At 29.5% G+C, this 27771-nt stretch overlaps 1 protein-coding gene across 3 annotated transcripts; it reads right to left on the bottom strand.

Moving 5' to 3' along the window:
* LOC145842087 (laminin subunit alpha-5-like) lies at positions 1-27424 on the bottom strand. Of its 3 annotated transcripts, none has more exons than XM_082949466.1 (37): positions 27190-27424; positions 26222-26478; positions 24615-24851; positions 23982-24152; positions 23762-23856; positions 23337-23452; positions 22931-23140; positions 22571-22705; positions 21607-21744; positions 20136-20308; positions 19857-19959; positions 19624-19744; positions 15017-19195; positions 14760-14947; positions 14470-14607; positions 14209-14360; positions 13490-13606; positions 12866-13003; positions 12197-12343; positions 11659-11800; positions 11254-11463; positions 10963-11147; positions 10533-10715; positions 10310-10453; positions 9977-10076; positions 9155-9319; positions 8277-8437; positions 7819-7980; positions 7490-7626; positions 6629-6785; positions 6270-6403; positions 5717-5900; positions 4730-4911; positions 4051-4164; positions 3331-3463; positions 2835-2975; positions 1-910 (listed from the first exon to the last, which is right to left on the bottom strand). In XM_082949466.1, exons 1-37 carry the CDS (start codon positions 27335-27337, stop codon positions 446-448), a joined length of 10062 nt encoding a protein of 3353 aa, XP_082805592.1. In that variant the 5' UTR covers positions 27338-27424; the 3' UTR covers positions 1-445. The 3 variants fall into 3 exon arrangements, with proteins under 3 accessions (XP_082805592.1, XP_082805593.1, XP_082805594.1); XM_082949467.1 differs by having other exon boundaries at positions 12866-13000; XM_082949468.1 differs by lacking the exon at positions 12866-13003.
* Between the last annotated feature and the right edge of the window lie 347 nt (positions 27425-27771).

The following is a 27771-nucleotide window of genomic DNA, read 5'->3' as shown; positions in this document are numbered from 1 at the left end:
TCTATTTACAATTTTATTACGCTGTTTTAAATAAATTTAAAATATCATCAACTTTATAACAACTAAGTTGTTATTATCAGTGTATATTAAATTAAAACAGGGCGTATAGCTTGAAAATTATAATAAAAAATATTAATTTTCATATGTACAATGTTATTAAAAGTTTATGTTTTAGGAGAAACTACAAAAAAAAAAAAAAAACAAATGCTTGGTACTGTACCTTTGTAAAAAATTTAAACTAGTTGAATAAAAGTTAAGAAAAACGAGTTAATAACTCTATGCTGAAAAGAGGCTACAAGATTAAGCTTTGACTGTTGATTACATTAAATATTTCATAGTGATCGAGATAAAGTATTGTCAAAGTCAAGAGATTAAAAAATTTAGTGTGCCTCGTTGATAAGAGGTAATGCGGATGTTAAGATATTTACAACTTCCAATTAAGAGACTACCAGTCCATCTGAGCAGCTTGCTGCTGTTGCAAAGGAACACTTTCAGCAGCAGCAGCCGGACTTGGACCTGGTAGAGAAGTCGGTGGACTACGGAAAGCAGAGACAACTGCGGCCAGAAGGGAAATAAGGACAACAGCAGCGATAACCGCAACAACAATTGTTAAACTTCCAGCGCTCGTTCCATTATTATTGACATCAGAGTCTGCTGATTTAGGAGCAACTTGACGGGCGTCTTCAATTGGTGTATCATTTCCTCCAAAGCCGTATTCATCGTATTCTGTTGTTTTTTTTGGTGCCGGTGGAACTTTCTTTGTTGTAGTAGCCTCTGTTTCTTTTACAGATGCTTCAGTTACAGGCCTAACATCTGAAATAACAACATCTGAAACTTCTCCTAAATTTCCTACGTCAGAATCTGCATCATCTTCTGCTTCGACTTCTTCAGTACTTATTAATGCCTTTTCCTAATAAAGTGTTTATGCTTCTCAGAAAACAACAAAATTAATATTGAATCACCAATTTTCAAAGCAAAAAAGTCAGTGCAAAGCAAAACAGCAGGTTTGAAAAGCAAGAAACTAAATTAAAGCGCATAAGGTCAAGGATTTAGTGAAAAAATATTATTTATTAGTAGCACTACAAACCTAAAAGTATTACACTACCTCTATGTTTAGAATAATTGATTTCTTAACGAGTTTTTTTTAAGTTAGTTGAAAACTAGTCTTATTTAAGACAAAAGTTAAAAAATTTTTTTGCACATAATTTTACATATTTAAAAAGTTATTAGCTATTTAGTCAAGTACAAAGTAACTTATTATACAAAAAACATACAACTAGTTTTTAAGTCCTTGTTGGCAAAACTTTGTTTCGATCATGGTTTAAATTTATTTTTTGGGTAAAAAAAATTGTTGAAAAGAAACTTTAAAAATTTTGAAAATATTTAAATCAATCTGTAGAAAAAATAACGTTTTTCTGCATCTTTTAATAATTTTAGTCACATAGAAAACATAGAATGACCGTACAAATAAATTATAACAGTATCTTTAAAAATTGTGCTTGAGTTATTGATTTTAATGACACTTTAACACAAATAAAATTGTACGAAATAATTTTAAATAATTTTAAACTTTTGAAAAATTATCATACTACATAAGCTTTTACTTTAAACAATAATTATTAAAAAACTAGCGAAGTTATTAACATTACACACTAATTGAAACTCCATTTATTTATTTTTGTATAAGTAAAAATTAATTATCAACTTGAACTGCAGATGTAGATTACTGATTGCTGAAATTTTGTTGCAACGCGCAAATTTTTGTCTATATTATTGGTTTCAATCTTTTCAGATCATTTAAATTTAAGAATGCGTTGCTATTTTATTGTACTTAATACTAACTTTTACTTTATTATATTTTTGTCACAGATTAATCTTTTCATAATTTTGTATAAGCAGTTTACGCTTAATGAAACTTTGATTAAAAAATAATGTTTTAAGTGTGTAAAACTAAGTGCATTAATCAAACTTATCAACAATGCAAAAACAAAAAAAAATATGGTGGGCAAGCAGAAAAATCAGATAATTTTTTTCAATGATTTTGAGAATATAGTCGTTAAAACTACCTTAAAAATTAGTACACCAAAATAAATCAAGAGGAAGGCTATACATGGAAATTTTTTTAATATATAGTATAGTTCAGCCATTATCATTATTATTAACATTATTATCAATTGTAACTACTTAAAAAAAAGTTACTTAAATACAATACTGCATAAAAAAACATTTTAATCATCTCTGTTTTGTATTAAATCATTAAAAGTACTAAAAACAACTGTAGCATTAAATAAAAATGTTAATTTAAGTTTTTTTTTCTAACTTTATAACCCTTTTTATTATGTTAGATTTTTAAAGTATTTTTATTTTTACTTTTGAAAAATTTCATCATTAAATTTTTTGATAAAAAAAATGTTCTACTTCAGTTTGTAAAAGTTAATATTTAGCTAGTTTATAAAACTTTATATCACTTATTTAAAGATGCAACAGTTTTACTTTATTGATGTAACGATTTTAATTTTTTTAATGATTTTATATAACTTGAACCATGCTACCTATTTTTAATTTAAACTATTAAGCTGTTTTGAAGCAGCTGCCAATAATTTATCTTTGATGAAGCTAAATTTCTACAACTAATAACCTCTTGAATCTACTATCAAAGTTTTTAGTTACAAATGTAAGCTTTTTTGATCGATTTAGTGTTAACATGCAGCAAATTATAAGCAAGTGTTAGTTTGAACTTTTAGTGCTTAGTTTTTTTATTGGAAGCTAAACAACTATTTTCTAATTCTCATAAGTAACTTATTTTACTTTTAATTCTCATAAGTAACTCATACCTGGTCATCAAAAACTGTAATTATTCCTCCGCTTGATTCAGCAGAGCAGAAGCTCACTCCCCCACTTCCACTAGCGGCGTCGCTTGAAGAGGAAGTCAATGCTAAGTAGCTGCTACCGTCCAGTTCGATGTTTTTGATTGTCTTTTAAATATATAATATTTTCAAAACGATATTGAAGGGGTATAAAATTAATTATATTTTGGATACGGCTCGGTGACTTAAATTAGTAAAGTATGATTTAATAATGAGTAAACTAACATTAGCTTTAAAACTAAACTGATTCATAAATAATGTTAATAAATACTAAGAAAATATAGTTTGCATTTAAACATGTACTTATATATAGTTAGTCACATATTTAATGTATATTAAATAAACGTCTAGTTTGTTTTCATATAACGAAGGAACACTGGATTTAAAAGACACTGTTTAAAAAAAAAGAACTAGATAACAAAGTAGACAGGTTGTGAGTTTAACAACTGTACACTAAACAAACCTCTTCAGAGCATCCTATGGAAACACCAATGTTCTCAGCTGCTTGTTTGAGTAAAGTAGCCCTTCCGTTAAACTGCAGTTGACTGATACATCCTCTGTAATGTGTCCTCAAATTCACAACGTATTTTTCCAAGCTTTAAAGTTGAAGAAGTTTTATTTTTATATAAAAGATAGAAATGAACTTATAAGAAGTGTTAATATTTAAACCTAGGTAAATAGTTTTTAAATAAAAAAAATATATTATAGGTTACCGTTTATAAGATTATGGCAATATACTCAGTTAAACTTAAGTACCTGCTTTAAAGTAGTTTTAAAACTAAATACCTTCTGTTAAAAGATAGTTTACAGTAACTAGTTTTAATGTATTTTATTGTATACATAGTTGCTTTATTTCCGGATCAAAAATTTTATAATTTGAAATTAAACTTTTTTATCACAGCATAAGTAAAGTTCAATCGAAACCAATAAAAGTTTAATAAAGTAACTCGTAATAATTATCTTTCGGGTTTTTCTGTTTATGTTATATTAATATGGAAACTATACATCGTTTAATCAGAAGAAAAAAATACGTTTGCACTTCAAGAAGACGTTAATTCCGATAAAATGTTTTTTTGACTTACTTTTAAAAGTTTTCAACTGTTAGTAATTTGTTTAAAACTCTATACAGAACAAAACGCTAAAATAAAATGGTCTAAAAATATTTAAAAAACAAAAAACTTACGCGTCAGGAACGTCGTCACACCAACTTCCACCAACCCAAATGTTGCTGTTTAATTGTGGTTTGCATCCAGACTCCTCGCAGTCATCCTCACTCCATTTCACCCTGAGCGGGTTTCTGAAAAACAAGTTTAGCATTAATTTATTCTTAAAACTAAAAAAAAATAAGATATTAGTAAATTATGTTATTTTTGAACTAAATACATATTTTATAACTAATCTGTTCAAATCAACTAGTAAATGAATAGTTGTCTTTTTATTAATTTTATCTTTTTTAAACTTTGATTCCTAAATAAGTATCTAGATTTTTATAGAAAGTAAAATAAAGCCTTAATTGGTCAATGAAACACAACAATTAAAAAATCCAAGCCTTAATTATGTATAAACACAAAAAGATAAGAGAGGTAAATATTTATTGCTTCTCTTATAACTGTTGAGTTTTAAGAATTTCAAAACACTGAAAGCTTATTTTTCTAACATTTTTCAATTTAATGGCAAAGCTTCGTAAAATTTCAACCTTTAAACTATAATTTCAATTAAATTTCTTTACGATGTAACAAAAGTAATAATGCTCCAGGAAAAGCTCAAAAAAATGTTTTGTTTATAAACATTGAAAAAAAACTTAGGGTTTTTAACGAAATCGTATAAACTACTGAATAAATTGTTAGAAAACCATAACTTACCCGCCATTTATTGTTACAGCAACAGTTCTGATGCTGGTAATGTACCCAGCCCTTATAACCATTTTACCTGCTTCTTGAACAAGAAGCTTTCCCCCAAGTGGTTCTGATATGGGTGTCTTGAATCCAAAGTTAAAAACTATTTGAATTTTACCTGCAACCACTTCCATTGCCAAGAATTGTTTCTGTTTATTCATTTTTACTTTAGTTTTAGAATTTATTGTGTTATTGGATTACTGTGTTATTGTAGTATCTAATATAGTCTTCTATAATTAATATAATTCTTTGCGAGGTTTTTATCACATTAGTAACTAGTTTCGAAATAACACAAATATACTTTTTCTAAATTTAAAATATCTAATGAAAGTGTTTTCAGTTGGTTTATAATATAAAAAAATTATTGAAAGGTACGATAAAAAAGTAACAAAAATTTACTCTACGCTTTCTAGTTTTATGGCCTTTAAATGTCAGTCAAAAACTTTAAGAAGAAGACTAACTTAACTTGATTTTACTTATTATTTTTGTAAAAAAAAATAGTACAAATTGGATTTATTTTTCTTAAACTTAACAGTTCTAATTAACATTTAGCTTAAACTTAGTAACAAGTTGTTTAAAAAAAAACTACTAATTTTTTTCTAAATGTAATTTTCAAAATGTTAAGATATAAATGTTGGGTCTTAAGCAACATTGTACGTTTTTAGGGTATTATCGGTTATAATTTTTTGAATTTTGATCGTAATATTTTGTAAAAAACAAAGAAGAGCTACTTTGTAGTCAAAAAATGTGGCATTAAAAAATTTAAACTAGTTTATTCAGTTACAAACCAGAAGTATTAAACTATTTTCAGTTTATAAGTCTTTAAACATATATCGCTATGAAAATTTCTTAAACAAATAATTTATAAATGTTTGAACGAGACAGTTTCTATGTTTTTTATATAATTTTTTTCAAGATTATTTATTTTGTAACTTAACACTTCAAAAAACTTACAACATCGTTTCCAATTACAAACAAAAGTCCATCGGATTTTGACGAGAGCATAGTAAAACCAATAAACTGTGGTTTTCCGGGAGAAGCCGAGGCTTTAAACGCATTTTTAAGTTCGTATTTCAAGTATGAGTTGACTCCTGAAAATCTCCATGATTGTGATGAGGGCAATCCGTTAGCTTTCAAACTGTTTTTAAATTTTATATCAAAGTAAACGTAAAATGCGATGCATGATAAAAAAAAAACTAACAGTTTAGAGGATAGTTTGTTAAGGATTGTAAAAATCTGATTTTATGATATTTACAAACAGTTTAATATTTTAACATGAAAGTTTAAACTTTAAGTGTATGTGTTTAAGAGCTTTTTGTATTTATACGACCTATAAAGTATTTTTTGGTCAGTATAGAAATTAAAACGCATATGTTAATAGAAGAAAAAACTTTTCAAAAGTCAATTTATTTTTCATAATGTAGTTTACATAAAAATGGTTAGTTAATTAAAACATTATTTATAAATAAATGTGATAATAAAAACATATGTAATTTATTATAGAAACCTTTCTTTACACTGTTTAGCAGGTTGTGTACCGTTGTAGCCTATATAGTTGTACAAACCAGCCTTTTCACCACTACCAAGAGTTAAGCTTGAGATACAGAAGCTAGAATCTGCAGTGTTTCCGGTTGCAGAATTCTATATAGAAATTTGTATTTTAAAAAACCTGCTTGTTTACTTTTACCAATCGCTTGTTTTATCAAAAAAAATTATCATTTAGACAACATTACAGTGAAGTGTTTTTTTATTAAGGTTGCGAGTTTTAAACACTACATTAAATAAAATTAACTATTTCAGCTTATAGATATTTCAATATGTCTGTGTTTAGAATATGTTTTAGTCTCTATCAGCGTGTAAACTTACAGCACCCTCCCATCTACCAAGAAGTATTTGCATAGATGCCTGAGAGATTTTAGCCACAAGATCATCACTAGTTGTTGTTTTTTCTAAATTTTCCTGTTCAACAAACGTACCGCCATCTTGTAACTTGCTTATTTTCATGTTAACTACGTTTCCGTTTCTTAAAAAAAATAATTATTTTTTTAACCTGATTTGGCATAGGACTTAAAAAAAGTATACTTATATTAAACTATGCTCTGGCATTTTATAGTGAATTTTGGTCAATAAAAGTAAGAATAATATATAATATAAACGATTTATATCTTAGCACTAAGGTAAATATACGTTAAATAGAACATGTTAATACTGAGAACACTTGTCGAACTTACTATAGACGTAAAACTTATTTTAATCTGTTTACTGCTTAAATAGTAGTAGTTGGTGTATTATTTTTTTTTTGAATTAAAAACTTTTTTTTTATATCACTGTTAATTTTTAAACCTTTATATCATTTAATAAAAAGTAGATAAATTTTTTAGTAGGCGGACCAGATTTGCCTGAAATAATTTTAAATATTTAAAAAAATTACACAAAAAAAAATCTTTTAAAGTAAAGTCGTAATGAAATGATTACTTAGTATGCACTAATGTGGACTCAAGATCAAGTTAAGAGCACACTTATCTTTTTAAAGCCCAATTTTCATTTGTTTTGCACAAGTTGTTCTTTAGCAAAAATATCGTTGCGGGAAAAAAAAAACTTGTTTTAGCAGGACGGATTTAACCTATGAGTCGTAAGTTGCCTACCCCTAACTTAATATTTTAATTAACTAAAAACATAACCAAGAAAATATCAAACTACTTTTCTATTAAGTATAAGTAGGCTTACGTTTTCATAACAATTTTTCTCCATCCGTCATCATTAATAGGTTGTGTTGATGTAATCTCAGCCGTACCTCCTCCTACTTGGCATGTGAAAACTGCATTTCCGTCTTTTGTTGTAAGACTTACATAGTCACCATCAGTCTATATTTATTTAATAATGATTTTAGTAAAAATAATTAATTATTTAGGGTTTCAAAGATTTCAGTTTTTTATTTATACAATTCTTCAAAAAAACTAACAATTTTTTTACCATTTATCTTATTCTGTTTTCTAGCGATACTGAATCTGCTATTTTAATGCTGCAACACTTATGAAAACAAAAAAAAAACTAACTCTGGTGTCTTTCAGCATAATGACATTGTTGTTGATTGCTCCTGAGCTCACACGAAGTTGAGCTGTCATTTCAATAGAGTGAGCTGGATTCGTCATTACCGTTGGAACTCTCAGTTCGCTTTGGTGAGGTTTTACTGCGTCAAACTTCATGTTAGCTTTCACCTGTAAGTTTGACAAGACCATGTAAATTAACGAGTATTTTATGAGATAAAAGACTCATCAGGTATATGATTAAAAATACTTGCAAAACAGTGCTTAAATGGTTTAAAACCTATTATTTTATAAAAATAAAAAGCATGTGTACTACTCTTGGATATATAAATGAATTAAATTTAGTATTATATCGATTAGAAGTAAAAAAAATATATGGTTATTTATAATTATGACCAATAACTTTAATTTAAACGTGTTTTTAAATAAAAACACCCTACATGTATTAGTAAAATTGTTCAACTAACTAGGTTAGCTTTATTTCTAGTCAATTGAATTTTTTTCTTTAGCTCTTCAATTTTCCCACCAAGTTTTAGCTCAGCTAGTTTTTCAACTACCTTATTCTTAGCATTTGCTGCATTTACCCACGCAGCTTTATTAGATTCCAATGATCCTTTTACACTGGCAACTGTGTTATTAAATACTTTATAATTCAATATGTAATTTTTTTAATACTTAATTTGTCGAACGTTATTGCAATATATCTATATATATATTAAACCACAGGTGTTTTTGTGTCAAAACTTTATTCCGAAAAAGCATGTATAATCCCATATGATTATACATGCTTTTTTCTAATGTGTGTTAATATTTTTAGACTCCGTAGATCTGTTCTTAAATTTATTCGAGAGCAGTGAAACGCCGTTAGTCGGAATAAAGTTTTGACACAAAAACATCTGTATTATATATTCCGATAAGCTTAGCTTATCAGGATCTCTAGGATTTAACGCCTTTTAACGTTACATCTTATATATATCATACACTATAAAAAATTACTAAACGTAATGGCGTAAATACTTTGTGGTTATTTTTTTATTTTTTGCACAATTTAACTGTTTTAACGAGTTTTAGGTTTCTAAAATTTTTATTTACTTCAATTCAATTATTTTGTGAAAATGTTGATTAATTTATTTTCATATTTAAATTTAACTAAAAGCTAGTAACTTAAAAAAATAATTATTAAGCAATGTTTTTATAAATGTATGAAGTTAAATTATTAAAATAAACAAGTGGGTTAAAATTCAAAATACGAGATAAGACAAACAGTTTTATGAATATATAAAGTTTATGAGAGAAACTTAAAAATATATTTTGTACAACAAAAGATACATGCAGGTAGTTTTACCTTTGGTTTTAAGGTCGTTCATTTCTAAAGGAATATCAGTGATGACGTCATCCACCCTATCAAGAACTTCGTCAAGTGTATCTGCATCGTCTGAAACAGTTTGGCTTGTAGACTTCGTTTGTTGCGAAAAGAGAAGGACGTCGTTTAGTGTTTCATTAAATTTAGCTGCCAAAAATATTTACTTTTAAATTGCATATTATAAGAACTTAAAGAACATTATGTTTTGTGTTATGATAAACTTTAATTGTAGGAAAAATATTTTTTACATAAGACAATTTAAAAAAAAAACTTTTTTTTAAAACAACTCTTTACGGATATATATGATTCTACTTATAAATTTTATTTAAAAAATATAACAAAACACATATATCTTTTTTCATTTAAAATTATTTGAGATCTTTCGTAGTAAGTCTTTTCAAAAGTTATATCTTCCTAAACTAAACTGAATTGAAATTAAAATAAGAATATACTGTAGAATAAAGTCTTAAAATATAAAATGACGTAATAATCGAATGCAAAAACTAACCAAATGCTTATACTGTAGAACTTTGTTGTACTAGTACAGTATAAGTATTTAGTTAGTTTTTGCATACGATTATTACGTCATTTTATATTTTAAAACTTTTAACTACAGTGTATTCTTATTTCAATTCAATTCAGTTTAATCTAGTAAGATATAAGTTTTGATAAGACTTACTACGAAATATCTCAAATAAATTTATAGAAAGAATGTTTTGTTATCTTTTTAAATTAAGTTATGCACCGGAAAAAAGATGTTATAAAGTTTACAAAACAGATACTTTAATCATAAAATAAGCTTACATCCGCTACCAACTCCTTCGGCCTCTGAACTTAGTTTATTAAGTTTTTTCATTAATTCGTCTCTTGAATCTTCTAAAGACTTAATAGTTTCTGCAGCAGCCTTAATATAAGTTTTTTAATTTAAAAAAAATGCAAAATTATAAAAGTTTTAAAACTATCTAAAACGAATAAAAAATTATAAAAAAGCTATTAAATATTTTTGAAGCACTCAACAATTTAAACTTAAAAGTAAGCAACTTATCAAACTAAAACCGAACTTTTAACTTAAAAATTAGTGTCAAAGAAGGTGCTTTCCTTATAACTTTATATTAATAAAAGCAGAATTTTACTGACATTTTCAGAATCCTGTATATTCTTTAGGTCATTGTCTTTAACACTTGTAATATCTGCTAACAATTCTGAAGCAGCGTTTTGAGATTCTTTAGCTGCTGTTTCCAAATTTTTTTCTGCTGCATTAGCTGCTGCATTTTTTGAAGCCTATTGTTTCAAAAAATTATGTATTATAATTTAGACAGTAAGATAAGTATATCCTATTCGAATATAGAAATAATCTAACATTTAATGCTTGGTTTGCTGCTTGTTCAGCTTTCTCTACTGCTTTAGCAATGTTATTCCATCTGTTAGCAACTTCAGTTGGTTTACTTTCTTTCATTTCAATAGACTGCAGGGACTTTGCTTTTTCTTGTAAATCTACAGCGTGGTCAATAGCTGCGTACAAAGAATCGTTCAAAGACTTCATCTGAAAAATAACAGTTTCATTTTAAAAGGCAGAGTTTAATTAAGGTTATTAGATCGTTGAAATCAAGGGAATTTTATTTAAAATAAGAAACTTAGTCAGTAAGTATCGCTTAAAAGTATTTTCAGTAATACAAATGAAATAGATTTTAACAAAATTTAAAATTAATAAGAATAAAGTAACTTATAGTTATAGGGTTTTGAAATATAACTATTTTTAAATAACTTTTGAAAAGCTACTACAAAAAAACCTGTTTATTTAGATCGTCATGTACAATTGTCATATTGTTGAGATTTTCTTCTAAATTTTCGTTGATAAGGTCAAGCTCAGTACTGACCATCTGATCAGTTTTAGAGATTGACAAAACAGCAAGTTTTACTTGGTCTTCTGCGACGTTAAGGTCCGAACCAGCCATATTTAAATCCATATTAATCCCTTGATATTTAATTCAAAATATCAGTTTTTAAATTAAAACTAAACTAAAAAGTATGTTCTTAATATTTTAAAAGAAAAACGTAAAACAGTATAAAAAATATCTAACCATTAATGACATCAGTTAGTTCAGTCAAATTCTTGCTATTTACAGAGTTTGCGTCCCTAGCTACGTTGGTAGTTTCTTGTGCGTCATTAAGTTTGTTTCTAAGATCTCTAAGTTTTTCGTGTCTCATTTCTAAGTCTTTCATTACATCATTAATCTCCATTTCCATAGAAGCCGAAGGATCCGTAAAATTGAGTTCAATGTCGTTCAAAACTTTAAAATATGACATTTTTATAAAAGAAGCGCTAACTTAACAAACATATACTTATCTATAGATGAACAACTTTTGGTAAAACGTATTTAACATGTTACAACAAACTACTTTAGTTGTAAAAAGGGTCTATATTGTTGAAAATAAGCATCTATAAATATATAGCAATGTCTATTTGTGCGATAAAGTCTACTAACGTGCTTGTGAGAGTTGAAGTTCTTGGAGAGCAACATCGTTTTGAGTTGTTAGGTTCATTAACCTTATTTCATTAACAAGAATTTTCGCTTTTTCTAAGTTTTTGTTTAGTTCTTCTGAATTGCTACTAATATCCATTTGAATCTAGTTTTTATAGATTGTAAATTTGTATACTTTCTAAAAAAGCAGTAGTATATTACTTGATAGTTTTACAACAATAACTGCTGCACATAAAATTGCAATTATTCCGCTCTGAGTTTTAAAATACTACTGTACGATCAAGTTTAAAATTAGATTTAATAGGTCTACCTTCTTATATTTAAAAAAAAGGTTAAAAATGGAACATTAAAAAAATTACTTCAAATAAGTTTTGACTTAATTTTGAAAGTGGCTATAAACAAAAAAATTATTTGAATATATAATTAAAGTATTTAAACTTTAGATTCTTTTTTAACATTTTAAAATGTTAATCAGCTACATGAAAAATATTGAGCTACTTTCACTGATTTAATTTAGTTTAAAAACAACTTAATAAACTACTGAGTCAAGAAGTTGAACAGAAGTATTAGCGAAATTATCTGCTAAGTCTTCTAAATCCATTGCGTCTTCAGAAAGTAAAAAGACATCATCCATAGTCAGTTGAACTTCCATGGTCATATTACCCACCTTTTCGCACATTTTCGATACCTGCAATAATATATATGAATAAAAAATAATTAGTTCTATTTACCTTATAAAGTTACAATAAATTGAGTATTTTCACGAGATACTTAAAAAACTTAAACTTTTATTTTTATATTTCAAAATTTATAAACTGTTAGCGGCTGTAAAAGTTAAAAGAACTAGATTTATTTTCTCTTAAATTTTTCGTTTTTCTGTTTGATTGTTAGTTATTGATTGAATATTATACAACTTAGTATTATAGCGAAGAAACTATAAATTTATAAAAAAACTTTCTATGATTAAAAAAGTCTACTTAATTTTTTTTTGTTAAATTAAAACACAAGAACCTTTAAGAACACAGTGGTTCAGCAAATTTAATTTCAGTAATAACTTTTTTCGAAATTTTGTCTCTTAAAAGCTATGTAGCACCTAATACAACTGCAAAGGTAGCTTTGTTTCAAGCTTAAACTATAATTTATAAAGCAAAATCATCTATTTGGTAAAACCATAATAATTAAAGTTGATTTTATGTTTGCTCAAACTTACTGGGTCGTCAACAACAGAAAGTCTAGATACAAACTCGCTCAACATAGTGTCAGGTTCTGGCATGTCTGTCAGACCGCCTTCAGGGATAAACAAAGTTGTCGTCTCGCTAAAACCAGACCCATCTGTTTCCTCATCCTGCTTTGTTGTGAAGTAGAGCGCAACAGAAGTTTTCGTCGTAAGTTTAAGAGTGAGCGTGTAAAAGTGAGCAAAATCAATTTTTGTGAATTAGTGATTTGTATGAGCAAATTAGTGCAAAATCATATTTGTAAAAAAAATTAACTTACTAGCTTAAACAGTGATAAAAAAACGTATGAAAATAATTTCGTATAAAAATTCAAACATTTTAAACTAAATCTTGTTGAAAGTTTTCACGTGACATCCTTTTTAAAAAAATCATAATTTTTGATTTATTTCTTTATCACCATTTTGAAGCAGTAGTACTTTAAATAAAAACTAAAATTCAACTAGGGTGCAAGCATTTTTTTTTGAAATCACCTATAAAATTAATCTAAACTATCAAAAACTAACTAAGTGATTTAAATGAAATCATAATTGTATTTTAAATTTGAATTTGTACACACAGTTTGTAAATTCAAGTCAGACATAAAGTTTTAAGTTTTTAACCTCAATTCCGGATCCTGAAACATCAAAGTCGAGATTCTTGATTCGTTGATCAGTTCCAACGTCGTTAACAAGCTCAAAAGCGTTTTCAAGCATATCTTGAGTTTCACCAACATGACTCTGTTAAAGTGTCAACCAATTTATTTTTAGAAGTTTACTAGTAACTATTAATAAGTTTTATTAAATTTGTATTTCATTTTAATACTTATTATGTAAGTTAGATTAGACAAATCGATAAGGTACGCACCCGCGCAAGGTGACTAAACCTGCAAAGTAAGTGAATTAAAAAACTTAAAAAAAAAGTTTAATGGGCTTTTTTAAACGAATAAAGTAAAACAAAAATGAAAACATGATCTTAATATTATAAGTTCTAAGATGATTCAAATGTTTTTTGAATAAAAGCCGTATTTTTTAAAAAATAGTAGACATTAGCTATTATTGTGTTTGTAAAAGAAATAACTTATCTCGAAACTGTAAGGTACTTATTTAAGGTAAGCTACTCACTTTTGCCTCATTTTAAAGTGCGAACCTTATTGATGTAACTGTTGCAATGATTATGATTATAATTATAAATAAGCTTTATTAGAAATTATTACATTCAAGTAAAAAAAAAACTAGAAAGTGAAACACGTTACTTTTGCTAATAACTTATTTCTTATTTAGTTGTTTCAGGTTTTTTGAATTTAAAAATGAAATATTTTAAAATACAAGACAAAACTAACTGAGTAGTTGTTAACTTTATTGCTAAGGTCTGAAAGTCTTTGATGGGCAAAAACGCCAACAGACACATTTTTCAACTTTTCATAGTCTTTTTTTAAATCAACTGTCATTTCCTCAACGTTGTCTAGAAGGTCATCAGTGCATTTTCCACAACCTAAGTTTATGTTTATTAAGCTTTACTTCTTGTTTTAAAATTTACTTAAAAAAAAAACATATATTAAGAGTAGCTTTTTCTAATAATAAAAGATTGTTTATTTACTTACGTTCGCATGAAGACTGTCCCGGGTGGAGAACAAATCTTTCTTCTTCGCACTCGTCACATTGATCACCAGTGATTCCTGGGGGACATTCACATTCACCATTAACTGGGTTGCAGTTGCCTCCGTTACGGCAGTTACATGCTAATTAAAATGAAAAATTAAATAAAAAACCACATAAATATTATCTAAAAACAGTTATCGAAGTTTTTTTTAAAGTTAGTAAAACCTTGTTGATGTTTTAGTGAATATTTTATTCTTTTTACTAAAGTTAGAAGTAACTGCTTTGTACTTACGCTTGCAGCCTTCTGGGCCATAGTTCCAGAAACCCGGAGCACATTTATCGCACTTTTGACCAACGACGTTCGGCTGGCATACGCACTGTCCACTTATTACGTCACAAAGGCTGCCCACAGAAGCTTCACCGCAGTCGCAAGCCTTGCACCCATTACAAGATTCAAAACCCCAATATCCTACTTCACACCTATTTTTAGCAAAGTTAAATTAAAAATAATTTAAAAAATAAATGTTTTTACTCGAAAAAAGTTTCAACCTGTCGCAATGGTAACCTTCAACGTTATTCTTGCATGTACAGGCTCCGTTCGCATGGTTACACTCTTCTGTACCACATTCGTCACAATCACATTTGCGACAATCTCTTGCATCAATAGCATCACCGTAGTAACCATCAGCACACTTTTCGCAGTTCTTTCCACCCGTGTTAAACATACAGTTTTTACATTCACCTGTAAGAGTGTCGCATGCTTCAATCAACAAGTTGGAGTCAAGATTTCCGTTACAGTTGCATGGTTTGCAAGTTCCTCCTAGTACCGCTGGGTTTCCGTAAAATCCTTCAGCACACATATTGCAAGTGGCACCTGCGTATCCATCATCACAGATGCACATTAGCTCACCATCAATTTCTGAGCAAGAATCAGCAAAGTTTCCTTCGGCATCAGGGAAAGGACAAGAACATGGCATACAGTTGGTTACTACTCCATCTGTTGTACTGTTGCCATAATAACCAACCTTACACTCTTTGCAGTTTTCTCCACCTGTGTTGTGAAGACAATCTTCATGACCACGCAATTGTCCATTATCGTCACAAACATCACAATTCGGGTAACACTCGCACCTCCTACAGACGACATCTGCTCCAGCTGAGTAGTCTGCATAGTATTTAAGTGAACACTGTTCACAAGAATGCCCACTGTAGCCTTCGGGGCATATGCATTCTTCTACTCCGGGAATTGCTTCACTTGGGTTAGGTTTTAAAGAATAGTCAGTTGTCTCCATTGAAACATCTCTTAGTGAAACAATTGGTGAGTTGTTGTTTATTGGTGAGGCAAGTATTCTCAACTTGCTCAACCCATTTAACAACCTCATCATTTCAGGTCTGGTTACTGGTTGCATCGTTGTAAGATGCTTGAAGTTTCGCTCGCTCAGCTGAATCTGCATCTCTCCTTCCATGTGACGATTTGGTGTAAAATATCCGACTTCGTAGTCGTTATTTTTCAGTATGATATCGGGAAGTTTGACTTCCTGCCCACTGCCGGTTAAATCAATAATAGTAGTTGAGCTCGGACTATCACCTCTTCCGGAAGAAGGTCTAGACCACTGTCGGACAAATTTAAGTTGTCCACCGTACGAAGCTATTTTGTCGTTTCTGTAGCTTTCAGGAGCTTCCCAGTACAATCCATTTTGTGGTTTAGTATTATCAAAGTAATCGTCATCTTTAGCTATTCTTAATGTCACCTTTCCTCCATCTGATTCCAAAAACAAACTAGGATCTTTTGTTTTTAGACCGACAACATTCCATCCGTTCATTTCATCAATTGTTGTTGCAGGGAAGTTAGAAAAATGACATTGAGTTGATTTACCAGAGCAAAAGCACTCTATGCATCCATCTTCGTTGTCTTCATGAAGATGGAAGGATCCCTCTTTGCAACGATCACACCTTAGACCTTCAACGTTATTTTTGCAAGAACATTGTCCAGTTTGTGGATCGCAGCCTTCTGAATTTGAACCCCTGTCGTCGCAAGTACATTTTTGACAATTTGGAAAGCCATAGTAGCCTGGAGCACATTTGTCACATTTTTGTCCTGTTACGTTATCTTGACAGTTACATTGTCCAGTTTCTTTGTTGCAAGACATGTCTTCAGTAGCATTTTTTACACCATCAGGGTTACAAGAACATTCTAGACATCCTTGAATGACATCCCATGAGTGGAATTCTGGTTTACACTCGAGACAGTCCGGTTCATTTGTGTTTGTAGGACAGATACATGTACCATCATTTTCGCAAACGAGTCCACCGCAATTACAAGGCTTGCAGTTAGGATAATCATAAAATCCAACTTTACATTCTGTACACTGTCTTCCAATAACGTTATCTTTACATGGACACTGGCCGCCATTAAGTTCACATTGAGCTTTAGCGCCTCCTTCAGTTCCAGCATCAGAGCAACCACACGGCTTTGCTCCATCGTTGTACTTGACTGATAGAGAAAAGGAAGATTTTTCGCAGAAATCTGATGATTTACCATTTTGTTGTTCATTTATGTTGCAAAGTCTAAGGAATTCCGGAGATTTGTCAATTGCATCAACATCAAATAAGCTGGGGTTATAGCTGCTCTCTGGAACTGCCATTATGTATTCCACCCAAAATGACTTATTTTCAGGAACACTAATTTGAACTGATACAGGGGAGTTTTCTAAGTTATCTATAACAACATTTCCTTCAGAGGTAGTGAAAACAGCCCTGCAGCCCTGTGCGTGTGGACAAAATTTAACATCAAAAGTTCCTGTCTGAGATATGCTGCTATTGATTGTTGCTTCACTTTTAAAGCTAGTGTGGCGTGGATTGTAGTAATGAAGCATAAACACATACTTGTCAAATTCCAAGCTGTCTCTTGATACTGTAAGACTTTCTCTGCTGTGCTCGTTGTTAATGTCCGATCCATCAAGCATTACAAGCGGAACATTTTCGTCGAAAATAGTTTCTGGTCTCATTGAGTGTCCATTTAGGAGAACTTTGTCTGCTTGTGAAGAAATATCAAACTTTAAAGCGTTTGGGGGAATCGGGTACAACGATTCCATGCATTTTTCAAAAGATGGGCCACGCTTAGTTACACATTTTGCTTTAGGCTCTACCATTTGCAAGTTCCATTCTTCTACAGGTATTGCATAAGCTCTGAGAATGTAAAACGACTGACCAGCATTAGCTTTTACGGTAATCTCGGCTTCCATCATGTTAAAATCAAACGCTTGAACACCATCAAGGACGTCGAGAGCAACCTGTCGACAATTGAAAGAATATTCACAGGAGAAAAACTTTAAGTATGCCGTTTTTTCTTCTTTTGCGGACTTAAAGTTTATTTCCACGTGTTGCATTTCTTTAGATAAGGAAGCATATTCCATTACTATTACATATGCACCAAAGTTAGAAACTCTAATATCAAAAGTCATCTGGTTTGCTGTTTCATCGCCAGAATTTCCACTCACGTACGTCATGTTTGGATGAGCGCTGGTCGGCTTCCTCAATCTGCTTTCATCAACAAGGTCGTTAATGTATACGTGATTGTATGAAGTTAGCTCAGGATGAGTGAACATCAAGCATTCCCCATTACTTCCACCATTGAATTCGGATGGCTTGCACGGTTGGTGTACCGACTGCTCTAGGATGTTTGGCTCGTAATAATCCGAGGGAAGAAGCACAAAGTAATCAAGTATCAGACCGTTATCAGCTTCAACGATAACTTTCCAAGTGCCCTTGTTCAGAACAAACGGAACGGGAACAAAGTACATCGTAGAGGCGGAGGTCTTGTTCATTCCTACGTTTACAGGGAATTCTACATTGTATGTCTGCTCAGTGCCATCTTCTAGATCACGTTCAAGTGGCATTAGGGTGACGCGGCTAGACAGTTTCACTTGTCTGTTGTTTTGATATCTAAACAGAAGCCTATACAGTCCCGCTTCTTCCACGTTTACTTCGACTATTATTGCCTTTTGTACGTTGGTGAACTCAGTGTAGCCTTTGTACGAAAACTCAGGAAACACAGATTCGTCGAAACCAAACCTTACTTGGCTTCTGTCTGGTCCGTAACCGTTTTCAAACTCTTCTTTAATGTTGTGGAGGCTTGCAAAGTAATGAAGCTTCTTTGGTCTATTACATCTTCTGCCGCTCACATTTTTTCTACATTGGCATTTTCCGTTATTCATATCACACTTCTCACTAGTTGCGCCTCCTACATCGCACTTACACGACTTGCATCCAAAATAGTTGCGTTCGTCCAAGCCCCAAAAACCTTCCTCACACTGGCTGCACCTTTGAGTGCAAGTGTAAGGCTTACAAAAGCATTGACCGTCAGCTTTGTCACATTCAGCGACTCCATCAAGTGTACCTTGCACAAAACAGTTGCAGTTTACGCAACCGTTTGAAATATCGTAAAACAACGGTTTGCACTCGTCACAATTTTTTCCTTGCACATTGTCTTTGCAGTCGCATTGACCGACAGTAAAAGCGAGGCAAACATCAGGGCTGGACTCCTTAATGCCATTTTTGTTGCAAGAGCACTCTTCGCAAGTTGGATGGTTGAAAAATTCTTTTACACATTCATTGCAGCTTCTGCCGCTGACATTTTCTTTACAAACACATTGTCCGGTGACTGGGTTGCATCCTTCACCTGTGCTGCCGTCTGCGTTACATTTGCACTGCTTGCATTCTGGGTAACTGAAAAAATAGTTTGTATTAGATTTGATAGCCACAAATGTATAATAAAAATTAAACAATTGCTAAAATATTAGCTCTAAAAAGCAAGTTTTAATCACATAAGTTAAAAAAAAAATTGTACGAAATAAAGATAGCAGGTTTTGCAACTTTTAAAGTTTTGTGTATTTGTTTTTATTAACATGCTTAAATATCATTATATTTATTAATATTCTTAGAACTTTTTAGACCTAATTTTTTTAAACAATGGTTAGCTATTAAAATAATTTCAATAAATTTATTAACGCTTATAAATAATAAAATATGAGCTTTCTAAAAGATCGTTGTCGAATTGGCAAAAGTATGAGTTCATTTATACACACTCTTGAAAAAATCCCAATTTGCAACCCTTCTTAAAATAAACAATTGCTATGCAGTAGAACAAAACCAACCCGTAATGATTAGCTGAACATTGTTCACAGTTGTCTCCGCTGTAGTTCGGCTTGCAAGTACACTTTCCACTTCCCTTATCACAGCTGTTGTTCTCACTTCCAGGTGATGTGCATTTACAAGCTATTAAAAGTAAACAATTTAATACTTTATGGTTTAATTTTTTGTGAAATTAAATAGCAAATATAAGTCATCATAAAACTTACTAAAGGTTTTTTTGAAATAAACAACTTACTCTGGCACTTAGGAAATCCGTAGTATCCGTCTTTGCAAACATCACAAGTATTTCCTTCATACCTGTCTTGACAGTAGCACTCCCCTGTCTCTGAGTTACAAACCTACAATATTGCACTTACTAGTTTATTCTACATATTTTTGCATTAAATCTTTAAAGTAATTTAGAGAGTTTTATTTATAAACTAATTTAATAAAACCAAAGTTTTCAGAACGGATTTAAAAAAAACAGCATCACAGAATAAATGAATTTTTTACGAAAATATTAAGTCACACTAACATCTTCAGTGGTACCAACAGCACTGCATGCACACCTAGCACAGAAGGGGTAATTGTAAAAACCAGGGGCGCACTGACGACAATTTGGTCCGGTGAAACCTTGCTGACACTGGCAGTTTCCTGTTTCTTGGTCGCATACATTTGACGCGACACCCTCTCCTTCACAATCACATGCTGAAAAATACATGAGTATAATTAGTTTGAGCACTTTCTAAAATTCATGATTAGAAATTAAAGAATTATGAGTTGATGGTATTGACAACATGTTAACGTTATTGCGTACAGTCATCAACAGAGTATGTCGTTTTGATACCATCAAAAAACAGAAAATAAATGTCAGTAAATATTAAAAGTATCTTTTTTCTGCTGTTTTTTATGTGTTAAGAAATAAATACTTTCAAATTTTAAAATTATAGTTTAGAAATTAATGAATTAACCAGATAACTTTTACTGTTTTGATACGCGAAACACTTTTGAAATCTAAAATTTATTAATTAGTTGTATCTGTTAAAGACAACACAAAAACAAAAAAACAATTTCTTGTGATTAAAGCTTTATGATTTTATTTATTGTAAAATTAATGTATGAGATAAAATTAAACTGGCTAAAAAATTGTATAACTTTAGTCATAAAGGGTTTTTCTGTAGTTGTTCTAAAACATAAGTTATTTTGAATGTTAAACTGTTTTTAGTCAGCAAATGAACAACCATCTAATGTCAGTATATAAAAGAAAGTAAATTATACCATTATAGTTTTAATTTTAAACAACAGCTCACCAAAAATATCAAATTAAAGATACTTTATAGCACTTTATTTGATAGATACTTTTTTTACTTTTAAACTAAACGGAACTAATACAGATTTGAAGATTGTTTAAACGTCGACTTTGACTCACACATTAGAATTATTTTTTAAAGCTGTCACAACTGGTGTTTGTCAATTAAGAATATAGAACTTAAAAGAGTAACTAACAACATTGTTGGTTATAACAGCATTATTTTTTTGAATAAGACTTAACGGTTTTAATAATTTTTAGTATTGCAGAATCTTGAATTTGATTAAAATGGGAAATGAAAAAAAAGTAGTTTTTAACGGTTTTATTCCACAAAGAGTTTTATGTTAATTTTCATTGAAAGTTTAAACAAACTTAATAGTTTTAATTAGATCTGTATTCAACAGATGATTGCAAACATGCACAATACAGCTTAAATCAATAATTTAAAACGAATGTATATAATACTTAAATTTGTTAATAAAAATGAATGTAAATTATTAAGTCATAAAAACAATACTGATCAGCTATAACGGATGTACACTAGGTTTTTATTTCACACTCATAAACATTAAAGCTACTAAATTCATAAAACTGACTGACATTTTTCGATAAAGGTATGATAAATATCAAACTAATTTGTCTACAAACAAATGTTATATTTCTCATCGTTAACACAGTATGCTTTAAAATAACTTACGCTTGCAAGTTGGGAAGTCGTAAAATGTAGGTGCGCACATATCACAATACATGCCTGCAAAGTTATATTTACAAGGGCAAGCATCTTCGACTGGAAGGCAATTGTCATTTAATGTTCCATTGTAGTAACAATCGCATTCTGTTTGATGGTTTATTACAAATTATTATCTAACACATACTTTAAAACTTACTTAGTGAGTGATTTGCAGATCATTCTTGTAAAATATTTCAACCAACAAGGTAAATTAAAACAATGTGTTTTCAAAACAAACATCTACTAGCTTTTCAAGAAAGTAAATTTTAAAATTGAAAGCAATTGAACTAAGTTGTTTTTGATCTTATTTACGCACATAAACAAGCTATAAAAAAACCACTTGAGCTTCCTTTATAAGTCAATAGTATTACTCTCTTATTGTTTTTTTGTTATCAAACTGAAATAAAGTAGATTTTTTTAAGTTCGTAAACTTACAGTACTCATAGTTGAAAAATATTAGCAAAATTTAATTTAAAGTAAGAACAAAACCATAATGAAAAAAGTTGTTGAATTGCCTCTTTCATAAAAAACTTTACTTTAAAAAAATAGACATTAGTTCACAGATTTCTAGTTGTTTTCTATTAATCTAAAATAAACATGTTTAAAAAAGATTCAATATATTGGTAAACAATATCATTTTTACTAAATAATTTCTTTTCGGTACTAACTTTATAAAAAAAATTTGAGACAACAATTCAATTTTTGTCTAAAAAATCTATTTAGTTATCTACAAAAACTATTGAAAAGGGTAGATTGAAAAATTTTTAGTTAACAAAAAAATAAAATATACTGCAAAATGAATACCATTTTTACATTGTAAAATTGTACTCAAAAACTATAACTCGGAACCACAACTAATCAGACATCTATTTATATAACAAACAATAAAGTTTACTTAAAATGCTACAAAACTAAGAATCCCAAAACTAACGCTTGCACGTAGGAAAGTCGTAGTAGCCAGGGGCACACTGATCACATCTGTCACCTGCGTACTGTGGTTTGCAATAACACCTTCCAGTGGTGGGCTCGCACGTTCCTACTGTGAACTCGCTGTCACATTCGCAGGCTGTTTGAATTAAGACCATTTGTTTGAAATTTAATCGCGACATGATTTTAAATAGGTAACCTATCTAAAGTAACTTTACAAAATAATTATTTTTAAACAAACTATACTTTTAACTATATTTTAAATAAGTTCGTAAACTGCAAAAAAAAAGTACATACGTTTTTAATAGTATACAAATTATCAGCTTTTTGAAAATTCTAAAGTAAAAAACTAAAAAGTAATAACGTCTGCATCCATAGGGCGATCTTGCATCTATGTCATCAGGTCTCCAGTATCCCTCAGCACACATTTCGCAGTTGACACCAGCAGTGTTGTGTTCACAGTTCAAGCACCTTCCACCGCCTTCGTACTTTCCGTACTTGTCGAGTGACAACCTTCTTTCTGCGATTTCTTCGTCGTAAACACATTCATTAGAGTGTCCATGACAGTTGCATTCTGAATAAGTATAGAATAAAATAAATTTTGTTAAGACAGTTTTCGAAGTGTGATTTTTGATACCCAAATAAATTGTTGATGCTGCTAGTAGGCAATTTTTTTATTCAGTTACCCTTGTTAGCTACTAGAAAACTTAAGTCAAGTAAAGCAATTTATTAGTTTACCAAAATTTAAGTAAATTTATAAATATAAAAACCTTCACATTCGTTAGTGGATTCAGGAACTGCCGCTCTCCATTTTTTCTGAACGAAACCAGGACAGCACATTTCACAACTATCACCACAAGTGTTGTGTTGACATGCACATTTTAGCCTGTAGGAGTTTTTCAAATTAGTGAAACAAGTTTAAAGTGTACCTTTAGATGGTTTTTTATTTGTTTTAAAGATAACTTACTTATCAGAGATTTTTTATAACATTTAATAAATAATGACTAAAAAAACATTTAAACTATAACTATAATGTACTGCTTTGTTTAAAAAAAAAGGTTCTATAGCAGTTTGAAAACCTTGAGCTTAAAAAGTACTAACTTATTTTTTTTTGTATGAAGTATTTTGTAAAATCAGTACTGCGATTAAATTATTCAAAATAAAATACTATTTGTATCACTATAACAGAAATTACTTGTAGCGATCAGACGGGTCCGAAGAGCATCTATTTGCATGACCATTGCAAACACATCTACCTCCAATACTAATGTCTTTGATACTGTAGTAGTACTGAAAAGTTATAACACAAGTTAAAAGTTTGATTAAAACTAAGATTAAAATGATCAATCAAAGCTCACACTAGCTTACATAAAACTAAAACTATTATGTATCTTTTTTTGTAAACAAATAATTACCCTTCTGGTGACAGTTGGATCTTCCTGAGAAACAGCCATAAGATGACCGAGAAGAGTTTTTGTCCTAAGTAGCCTGACTCGAACCGTTGTTGCTTTGCTCCACTCCTGCAATACCGTTGCGTAGCTGAAGTTATGGTCACCTGGACGACCTTTCACCAGCGGTATTATAACCTAAGATGTTGTTATTGATCTTATTTTTTTGTTCACATTGTAACAGCTTGTGTTATTCTGACTGCATTAAAACTTAAAACTTTTTTAAGCAACAACATTTATATTATATTATACAGGTTTTTATTAAATTTACTGTGTTTTGAATAAACAATTATTACATTAAACCTAAACTGTTTGAAATATATGCTTTTTAAGTAAAATGTAAAGTACAAAAGTAATACAGTTTATTTATTTTTGCACCTCTAAATGTTTTAAAAGCTTTTTTTTTTAATAAAAAATACATGCTCAAAACTAAAGTACACTAAATATAAGTTGTAAAATACCATCAAAAATTAGATATCACTTATAAAAAGCTTCATTAAAAACCTAGAAGTTAGTTATAAGCTTCTGAAATTCACAAAACTTTAGTTTAAATTTCTAACAAGTAACTAATGTTCTAGTTTTATTATGTATTTTAAGAACCTCGCCATTTTCTAATGGAACCACTGTTGAATATTTTTCTGTACAAATTACGGAGTCATCTCTCGTGATTTCTTCCTCACTTTCCTCTCCAAAAAAATTGTAGCAGTCCGACACAGTATTTGCAAAGTATTGCCATGGCTGGAAAGTCTTTCCACCGTCCGACGACCTCTCCAAAACCCATGTTCCAGCTCGTGGTGAGTTGGCAAACTTAATCAGCACGTAAGCGACATGAAAAACCTAGAAATTTTATCTTTATTTAACAAACATGTTAAATTGTTTAAACTTTTTTACTTAATAAAGTACAACACGAAGAACTGGCTTTTTAGCTATTATTTAAGCATAAAAAATTGTAAGAAAGTTTTAAAAAGTTTTTATTTCAAAATGTTGTCAAAGTGAAGTGTTTATAAGAATGTACTGTGATATATCATCAATAATATTTTAATCTCTACTTGCTAAGCTAACTGTTATCGGGTGAACTAAATAACAACATTTAGTGATCTTATAAACCGAAGTAATTTTTGCTCCAAAAAACCAATATTTGTTTTAGTAACTTTTAAGTTTAAATAAAACTATGATTTTTTTTGGCTGTTTTTAGTAAAACTTTAAAGAGTTAATTAATTAATTCAAAGATTTAAGTTGCTATAAAACAATAATTAATTGAACTTATTAAAAATAGAATTTAGGTTGTTTTTAAATATAGTTGTTTGATAATTGTAATAGAGTAGTAACCAGTTATAATTAATTTCATTTTTATTAATTACTTATTTAAAATAATATAAATATAGTTTTATGTTCCAGTTACTTTGTGTTTACAAATAATAACTTCGTTGATGTTTTATATACTTGAGTAAAAACAATTTACAAAATTTGTTTGAACAATTTTAAACTTGAAGAAGTTAAACATTAGAACTTGAAGTAGGCCATAAAGATAACTAAAGCGGCACGGCTTAACTGAGGCGTGTCGAAAACAGTCGTGACGTAATATGTGAATGATTTAAATAAAATGCGAATGAGACAGAATAGGAAACCGATCGTCTAGTTTAAACTTAATCGTAGTTTTTGAAATTTTACCCCGCCCAAGAGAGTTGTAATGCAGCTTGATAAATATTTTTTTTGTAGTCATTGTCTTCAGGCGGTAAAAAAACTATTAGATAATTTTCAACAGTTCTCTTATATATATTTTTCAATTATGGAAGGTAAATAAAATTTTAATTTTTAAAGCTAGACGCACTTAAAACCTTGTTTTTAGTGACGTTTTTTATATTGGATCAATTTAATTATTTTTATCAAGGATAATATTAAAAAATATATTTCAGAGCAAGAAATAATTTAGACTTTTTATATAATTTTTGTCTTAACACTTGTTGTATGAGAAAAAAAAGTTGTAAATAAACATATAACAGTTTTAAGTTCTTTTAAATGTTTATAAGTACTTATACATTGATTAGTTAAAATTGATTAAAGTAAGTTACAATAGAAAACATATCAATAAGTTGGTTTTAGTTTTTATTTATTATGATGTTTCTATACAATACTTTCTTGTAAAAAATTTGAACTAAAACTTTACTTAAATTATACATAAAAATTCTAAACAAAAAAGTATTTACTTGTCCAAGATCGATAGTAATGTTGATTTTGTTGTACTGATTACCACGAGACAAGGGCGGTGACTGCCACCATCTTTCTGTTCCGTCGATGGCATTTTCGATTGGGTGGGATTTTACAGGATCGCTTGCGTCACAAATGTCGCATACTTGTCCTTGATGGAGGTTGTCGTGGAACTCGTAGTTGGTTCCTCCCGTCAACTTGCAAAACCTTTCAGCACCGTCGTTTCCACAGGTGGCAGTTGCAGAAATTCGTTTTCCTAAAAATATATAAAATTGTAATCTTTTTTTATTAACTTGAAAATTATGTTGGTATGTGTTTTTTTTTAACCTGAATTTTACTATTGCAATAAAAACATAAGCTCTATAAATTAGCCATAACGTTTGTTGTCGATGAAAATACAAACAACAGTTTTTTAATTTTTTGATCGTATATATTTTTTAATAAAAGGTGCTTAGTAAAGTCATTCTTTTTTTATGAAGTCATTAGTACTTAAATAAGAAAATTAGAAAAAATTAATTGATTTACTTGAATATATTTTTAAGTCATTTGAAATTTCAAAGGACAAAACTTGTTTACTAATAATATAAAACCAAACTTAAAAACAAAATTTCTATAGGAAACTAAAAATATTTTAAAATATAATTTTAATTTTTATCGGTTTTTGAGTTTAAAAAGTTTTAAAAAATAAAAACATTTTATTGCTTCGAACTGATAATAAAGATTGTCAAATAATATAGCTAAAAATAAGCTGCGGTAGTTTAGTTACACAAGTAAATTATGTATATATATATTTATTTTTTAAACAAAATAACAGTAAGTATAGAAAAATATTTTAAAAAACTTAACTTCAGTGTGTTATGTAAGAATAAGTTTAAACCTTATTGTAAAAATGTTTTGAACTCAAAAAGTGTATAGTCTAATAAATGAAAAATAAATCTACAAGTTATTTTAGACAAACAAAACAAACCAGTTGCTATATTAAAATAAGGCGGTGACAACACTTTACTGTTTTCTGGTGTGATTAACAAAACGGAATCTCGCACATAATTGCTACCCTGACCACACACTATTTGTGATAAGGTCAAAATAAGTATACTTATTAGTAGGACTTTCATTGTCCTTTTGACGTTTTCGAAATTTCAAAAGTTCTTTTTTATGGAAATCTAAATTCAAACAAAATAAAAAAAATCCTTATATCGAAAAGTTTGTCTTATTTTGTTCTACTACTTCAAACTGAGCTGATAAACAGCACTGACCTTTTTTTTACGCTTCGCTTACTTTGAACAATGTACTTTTTCTTACTGTTCGTTCTCACTGTTCGTTCTCTATTTTGTATTTTAAAACTTTTTCAAACTTTGAAGATATTTTATATCAAAAATAAAAACTCGTTTGAAAAACAAAACTTGTTTTTGTAAATGTTTTTAAGTTGTACTTATGTATACTATCTTCTTTAACTACTAAAATTATTAAACTTTGAATTTTTTTTATACTAACTAAAACAGTGTTTTATAAGATTAAAAAATTATAATTTTAAAGTAAAAAGTATTTT

This window comes from Thalia democratica, chromosome 8, assembly GCF_965202585.1.
Source record: "Thalia democratica chromosome 8, ktThaDemo2.hap1.1, whole genome shotgun sequence".
NCBI classification, from domain to species: Eukaryota; Metazoa; Chordata; class Thaliacea; order Salpida; family Salpidae; genus Thalia; species Thalia democratica.
The sequence above is the reverse complement of the archived record's forward strand: the minus strand, read 5'-3'. Positions and strand labels throughout refer to the sequence as shown.

Excerpts from the sequence above, each read along its gene's own strand:
- LOC145842087 (XM_082949466.1), bottom strand. The coding sequence starts at position 27,337 with ATGAAAGTCCTACTAATAAGTATACTTATTTTGACCTTATCACAAATA. Across the intron at positions 7,627-7,818 it reads TTATGCTGAAAGACACCAGA|ACTGATGGTGACTATGTAAG; the intron begins GTTAGTTTTTTT and ends AAATAAATATAG. Across the intron at positions 6,786-7,489 it reads AGAAAAATTGTTATGAAAAC|AAACGGAAACGTAGTTAACA; the intron begins GTAAGCCTACTT and ends ATTTTTTTTAAG.